Genomic DNA, 7,433 nt, shown 5'->3' with positions numbered 1-7,433 from the left:
TTTGTTTTGTGTGTTAGAATATCGATAATAATTAAATTTTTTATAAATTTTAATTCGTTTTGTAATTATTATAAAACAACAACAACAACAAACGAAAAAAAAAAAAATTAAATTAAAATTTTTAATAATCGTATCAACTAAAATAAATATCAAAATTAAAAGTAAATTTAAAAGTTATAAAACAATCGATTTGTTGTTGTTGCAACAAACAAAAAATTGTTTTAATTTTAATTAAATAGGTTAAAAAAAAAAAATGATTAATTAAAAAGTTTTTTTTTTTTAAATAAAACTTTAGTAAAAATAAAATAAAACAAACAAACAACACAAAAAAATTATTGTTTTTTTTTTTTTACTTTTTTATACAAACAAACGAATTGTTGTTGTTGTTAATTTTTTTTTTTTTTTGAAAATTTTACAATTAAACAAAATAATATAAATTTTAACTTGAAACATTATAATCAATACAATCGATCGAACGTTTGTTTGTTTGTTTTTAAAATATAAAATCCGGTTGCTAGTCAACAAATCCGAAAAACCAAATCAAAAGGTTTACGCGTATTATTTAATCGACGATGTTTTAAATGTGAAAATTTTTTTTTGTTTGTTTGTTTGTTCGGTTTTTCTATAAAAAAAAAAAAAAAAAAAAAATGGCTGTTAAATCAAACAATATAAAATACAATCGTAAAGGTAAGTAAATTATTTTAAATAATTTATAATATAAAAAAAAAAAAAAAATTATTTAACGATTTTGTTTGTTTATTAAAAAAAGATAAAAGAGGAGGACGTAGTAAAACAACAACAACCACAACAAACGATGATGAATTTACACACGATGAAATAGCATTACGTGACGAAATATTTAATTTAAAAAAACAAATAATTTATTTGAAAAAAACAAACGAACAAAATTTAATTAAATTTCGTAAATACGAAGATGAAGCCAAAAGAAAAGATCGACAAATAGAACAACTCATGGATCCTAGAAAGGTAATATACCTATACCATCATACCATCACAAACGAAACGATAATAATAATAATATTGTTTGTTTGTTTAAGAATTTAGACGTAACGAAAATATTATCGACAAAAGGTGCTGCACTTTTAATGAGTTTAAAAGATCAAAATAATTCTCTCGTACAAATGATATTAACAAAAGATTTACAAATTAAAAAATTAATATCAGAAATCAAAACGTCAAAACTTTATTCTAAAAAACCGGAAATGAATAAAACGGAAATGAACAAATTGAAAAATTTATTGATGATTAAATCGCATCATCAAGAATATTTAAAAAGGGAAAATAACGATGAGTGTGATGATTCTGGAAAAAAAAACATTTCGACAAACGAACCGTTAAACAAACAAATCGACGAGTTACAAACAAACGTGCAAACGCTAAAATCACACGTTAATTATTTAAACGAATTGTTGATAAGAAAAAAGTAAGAATTGATCACAAAAACATTTTTTTTTTTTTTTTAAATAAATAAATAATAATCATTATTATTATTATTATTTTATTCCAGTCAAGAAATAATGGATTTAAATGAAGAAATATATTATTTAAAAACCGGAAACAAATCAATCGTTTGTGATTGTTGTTGTTATCGTATGGAAAATTCGTCGAAAAAATTCCCATCGTCACAACGTCAAAAAAATAAAATGAAAATGTCGGAAAATTCTATATCGTTATCGGTAAAAGCCCTCATAGATGATAATTTACTAAAAAGGAAAAGTTTTTCAAATAATAATGATAAATATCGTAGGAAAATACATTCGGCACCATCGTCGAAATTTAATAACCACATTAAATATTTTAATGAAAAAAAAAATGAAACCAATGAGAAAAACATAAAAGAAAATGATGATAATGAACAACAACAACAACAACAACCAAAACAACAACCAAAACCAAAAGAAAAAGATTTAAACGTTAGAGATTTATTTGTTGATGAAAATGTAAGATTAATTAATAATAATAATAATAATAATAATAATACGTCAAACGAAATAATAAAAAAAAAATGGAAAAATATTTTTCTCAAATATAAAAAACATAAATTTCAAATAAATAATAATAATAATAATAATAGTAATAATAATAATAATAAAGAAAATACATTTGTTATTAAAAAAAGTGAAAATAAAGAATTTTTAATAACAAATGAAAATATTAAAAACGATGTTATTAATCGTGGCGGTGATGAAGATGATGATGATGATGATGATGATTACGATGATTTTTTTTCACGTTATTTTAAAAATGATTCTCTAAGTGGGACGACAAATAAAATTTCAGAGGAAATTGACTTGTCGAACCCTCCCACCACCACTACCACCACCACCGCCGCCATTATCGGTACCAAAATAAATGAAAACGGAGTCGATGACGTCATTTCAAAAGAAAAATCACAAACGAATGTTACGAATCTTACCGAACTTAAAAAATCATTTTCCAATGAGAAAATTTTCATTTCGAATAATAATAATAAAAATAAAGACATAAACGATGACGTAGAAATAATTAAAGAAAATATAAATAATTTAACAACAGCAAAACATTCACCGGAAATTCAAAAAGAACATTCAACATACGAACAAAGTCAAAAATTAATTTTTAATGATAATGGAGGAAAAAAACCTAATTTCGATTCGAGTTTTGAATCTGATTGTGGATTTTCGGATAAACAACAACAACAATCACACATCGTTCGAGTCGAAGTTGAAATTAATACGATATTAAACGACTACAACGATTATGGCGAAACGATACGAAACGATATCATCACGACTTCCGATAATTCGATTCATACAACGGAAGACACGTGCGAAAGTAACGAATTTCATGATATTGATGACGATGACGATGATGATGACGTCATTATTAGATAAAATGATATGTTGTACCTGAAAATACTTAAAAATTATATTATTATTAAACACATAATCTAACATAATTAATTTACATTTGCTAAAAACATTTCTCGTGATAATAAAAAATCGTGAATACAAAGTTTTATATAATAATAATAATACTATGTGAAAAAATAAATAAATAAATAAATTAGTACAATAAAATTTAATTAAATAAATAATAATGTAATATAACTAATTATTATAGTAATAAATTTGTTTTTTTTTTTGTGATGTGTAAAATAACTTAAAATAGATTAAACATGTTGTAAAAGAAACAAATTTTTAAAAAAAATTAACTTACTCGTTAACTTTTATGAAAATTTTTGTTTGTTTTCGATTCGATCATGTTTAAAAATTTTTTCAAGCAAATATCTAAGAAAGAATAAACAAACAAGTTTAAAAAATAATCTTGCATGATAAGAATTTTAAAAAAAAAATTCATTTAACATGTTAAACAAGATTTATAAATACATAAATTAATTACCCCTCATGACTTTAATTTTTAAAATTATATCCAATGAAAACCCCCCAACTCCCTTAATACTCGTCGGGAAAAAAAAAAAAAAAACAATCAATGTAAAAGATAAATCGTAATACAAAAAAAAAAAATAAATAAATAAATCAAAACTTGAAAAAAAAAAAATAATAATCTTGATAATAATGCTTTTTTTTTTTTTTTTTTTTTTTTTTTTTTTTTTTTTTTTTTGGGGGATGAAAAAACAAAAACAGGGGGATCATTTTAATCTGATTTTGAATTTTCAACTTTTGCATTTATGCATCTGGTAAGACTTGAAAAATATTTATTGACAAGTCCTCTTTGTGTGAATCCAGGTATTAAAAGTGTTGTAGTAACTGTAAGTTAAAAAAAATTAAATAAAAATGTTTTTTTTTTTTTTTAAAAGGTTGAATAATTAAAGTTTTTTTTTTTTTAAATCGAGATTTTTTTTTCTCGAACTCACCGACTAAATATGTCAGTAATAAATTATCCACATTATTTCCAATCCAAGAGAGAAGCATCAGACTTAAAATAACAATTATGTAATACTAAAAAAATAAAATAAAAACTTTTAAGAGAGATTGATTTCAAAAAAAAATTACCTCTTGAATTTTAAAATATCGGAAATCATTGTAACAATTTTTTTTCAAGGTTAAATATCGAGAGTTTAAAAAATTTGAATTTTACACAGAGCAAAATGAAAAAAATACTTACAAATTTGGGATGTTCCATTTTTAATTTGTAAAAAGATTTAATTAATTTAATCAAAAATAATTTGTATGATGCCAATGATCTACATATCGATTCAAGTTTTCTTTCTTTGGCCGATGTCCACCTTTCTGGTCTCCTTGCACTTTCAGCAATTGTCGGAACAAAATAATCTACAATTGTTATTAAAATCCCAAATCGAGCTATTATTGATAATATACTAAGATTCATGAGCCACAATAGAAAGAAGCCCACAGAAGTTGTTGCAACTATGATTCCTATGTAGGAGTTTTTTTCCCATGATAATATAGAATCTATCGGAAGAATAATATCCCTCCAAGCTTCTAATTCTCTTTTTAATTTTTTTGCTTCCTTTTCCTTTAAAAAAAAAAAAAAAAAAAAAAGATAAAGTTTTTTTCCATTTGAATTTCATAAACAACCATGTAATAAACATACGTTTCGAATAATTATTTATAAATATTATATTATTGTAAGTATTTATATAAAATTACTTAAAAAATTTTTTTTTGATAAGAAACAAGACACTTCAAACATTTTTTTTTTTTTTTTTTTTTAATATTATCATATTATCAATTATTTTTTTTATTAAATTACTTACTAATTCAGTTACTGACAGATGTTCCGCCATGATAGAGTATTATTTTAATGAAAAATCAGTACAATTTAAGTAAATGAAAGCTTTACGAGAATGTTTTAAAATCCAAAATTTTAAAACTAGCCAAACGATCAATTTTCATTTGTTTACTACCGCGTACTAAAAAACGCCGCTAAATTACACGCAGCAAATTTATTTTGCTGTCCCAAATGAATTTTAACATTTGAATTACTCGTAATTTTTAATTTTATTGTTTTAAATGAAGTAATTCTTTTCTTAATAACACAAATTAACAAAATAAACATTTAAATCTAATAAACAAAACACTTAAAGTAAAAAATTCGAAATTAAATAAATGATTTGTCGTAGCAAATTTAAACTAACGGTAACCGATGCCGTCGCCAAATGTTTTTTATCTCTATGAAATTTTTATACGTTTAAAAGCCGTTTAAATTTGAATATTTACAATATGAAGTGAGTGTTAAGATTTCAATTTTTTTTTGTTGTTTGTTGCTTTTAATTTAAGTTTAATAAATTTTATCTTATAAATATCTTATTTAACTGAAATTTTCAATAATAATTAGATTAAATTTAAAATTTTATTGAAATTAATTTATTAATTACATTGTAAGTGGAATTTAAAAATGCATTAAAAGAGTGCATCAAATAACATCAGTCTTATTTATTATAATCATTTTTAAAAAAAATTATTAATTGTCCTAAAATTCTATGGTAAATTTAAAAAAATAAAAATAAAAAAAGCTTTATTAATAATAATAATAATAATGGGAAAAGTTATTGGTTGAGTAATATTTTTTTTTTCAATTATTTGTATTATTTCCTTCTTCTTCTTCTTCTTCTCCTCTGTTTTTAACAAATAATTCAATTTTTTCTGGACGAGGAATTCTAGTCAATCCTTGTTTAAATAAACCACTCAGACTTTTATCTTTTTGTTCAATTGAAAATTGAAATTTTTCAATCAATTTAAAAAGTGTTAATTTTGATGCTAATATTCCCAATTGAATGCTAAAATCTGAACCGTTGATTCCAGCTTGTCCAAATGGTAAATATGAAAATGGACTTGGGTTTTCACTAGAATTTTCTGCAAATCTTTCAGGTTCAAATTTTTCTGGTTCTGGATAAATATCTTCTGATCTATGTAATGCATATAATGGAATTGAAACTTTAACATTTTCATCCACTTCTACATTTCCTATAACTGTTTTTTTAACGCAAAGTTTTTCAAGTCTGCCAAAAAATAAAAATAAATAAATTTAAATTCCATAGAGTAATAATTCACATTACATTCTAAAAATTATATTTACCTAAATTCAAATGGATACAATCTCAATACTTCTTTAACAATTTTATCTAAATAATTTAAATTTTGTATATCTTCATATGTAAGTTTCTAAAAAAATTATTATTATTATTATAATTAATTTAAATAAATTTTCATTTTTTTGTTTAAAAAAAAATCAAATGATTATTTCTTACTCCTTTAGTTTTATTTTTTTGTATTTCTTTAAAAACTTCTTCCTGATGTATTTCATTTTTAGCTAATGCATATAAACCTAATATAACGGTCGTTTTGGTCGCATTTGAAAGTGATAACATGGTAGCAATACATTTTGATATGATAACATTATCTTTGAGTATCACATCATCACTATCATCCTCTTCATCATCTTTTTTTTTAATTTTTAATTTTTTTTCTTCTTCGGCTGCTTCGACCAACAATTGAACTAAACTACTTGATTTTTCTTCCTGCAACAAAAACAAAAAAACTCACAATTTAAAATCCAAAATGTCAGAAACTTGAATTATTTTTTAAAAAAAAAAAACAAGAAACCTTACCAAAATTGAATTTAAATTTGCTGTTGTATCCGTTATACCAGTTATGGCTAAATTAACAAAATATTGCAAAGTTTTTTCCGGGCAAATCCAAAATTCTTTGAAATAATTCTCGTAGAGGACTTCATTAAAACAAAACAAAACGTTAATTTTTTGTTTACAAAAAGAAAAAACCAGGGGAATCCCCCCGTAACAAAAAGAAAACATATTTACCGAATCGTAGTGATGTGAGAGCATTCGGATCGCTCACGGAAAAAATTTTTCTAGAATTATTAACAAATTCTTCTTTGAATTCGACATCAGCATCTAATTCTATACCGAAAATTGAATTGGCAACAGCATCGTCAATAAATTCTGATATCGATGACGTCACGTCCAAACAATTATTTTCCTGTCGATTTTTAGATATCGTACGAATGAGGATTTCAACGGACGATACGAGTTTTGGAAAAAGCTAAAATAATTAGAGGAAATATTTCGTCTGCTTCAAATAATTACAAAAAATTTAATTTATAAATCGATAATAATACCTTTCCAAGTTTTTGAGGATTTAATAGGGAATTCGTTAAAATTTGCACTTCTGATTTTTCACCACCGCAAAGTGATAATAAACTATCTTTGAGTATTATGCTATTTTCCGAATTGACCTGGAAATCAAATTTATTAATAATAATAATAATAATAATAATAATATCGTTATCCGAGAAGGGGGTGGTTGTAAAACTTACCCTGACATCTTTAAAATTATCCGAATTAGTATCTAATATTTCTTTTATTATTTTCGGATCTGTAACTAATAAATTGGGCGTTATTCCATCGTACGTACCATATATTTTACCAT

The 7,433-nt window shown here is 23.4% G+C and overlaps 3 protein-coding genes across 3 annotated transcripts; 1 reads left to right on the top strand and 2 right to left on the bottom strand.

Moving 5' to 3' along the window:
- Positions 1 to 972: 972 nt before the first annotated feature.
- Positions 973 to 1,448, top strand: Phum_PHUM023680 (uncharacterized protein; the record flags this gene model as incomplete). Its single annotated transcript, XM_002422876.1, has 2 exons — positions 973 to 987; positions 1,059 to 1,448. 2 exons carry the CDS (start codon positions 973 to 975, stop codon positions 1,446 to 1,448), a joined length of 405 nt encoding a protein of 134 aa, XP_002422921.1.
- Positions 1,449 to 3,909: 2,461 nt separating this feature from the next.
- Positions 3,910 to 4,771, bottom strand: Phum_PHUM023670 (ARL-6-interacting protein, putative; the record flags this gene model as incomplete). Its single annotated transcript, XM_002422875.1, has 3 exons — positions 3,910 to 3,962; positions 4,125 to 4,500; positions 4,742 to 4,771. The coding sequence occupies 3 exons, from the start codon at positions 4,769 to 4,771 to the stop codon at positions 3,910 to 3,912; spliced, it is 459 nt and encodes a 152-aa protein (XP_002422920.1).
- A 788-nt stretch (positions 4,772 to 5,559) lies between these two features.
- Positions 5,560 to 7,433, bottom strand: Phum_PHUM023660 (cytochrome P450, putative; the record flags this gene model as incomplete). The annotated part of the gene is made up of 8 exons (XM_002422874.1): positions 5,560 to 5,986; positions 6,064 to 6,133; positions 6,313 to 6,505; positions 6,596 to 6,714; positions 6,806 to 7,046; positions 7,123 to 7,239; positions 7,321 to 7,379; positions 7,415 to 7,433. 8 exons carry the CDS (start codon positions 7,431 to 7,433, stop codon positions 5,560 to 5,562), a joined length of 1,245 nt encoding a protein of 414 aa, XP_002422919.1.

Source organism: Pediculus humanus, genomic scaffold (genome assembly GCF_000006295.1).
Source record: "Pediculus humanus corporis 1103172107377 genomic scaffold, whole genome shotgun sequence".
In the NCBI taxonomy this organism is placed as follows: domain Eukaryota; kingdom Metazoa; phylum Arthropoda; class Insecta; order Psocodea; family Pediculidae; genus Pediculus; species Pediculus humanus.
This window is presented reverse-complemented; position numbering and strand designations above follow the sequence as displayed.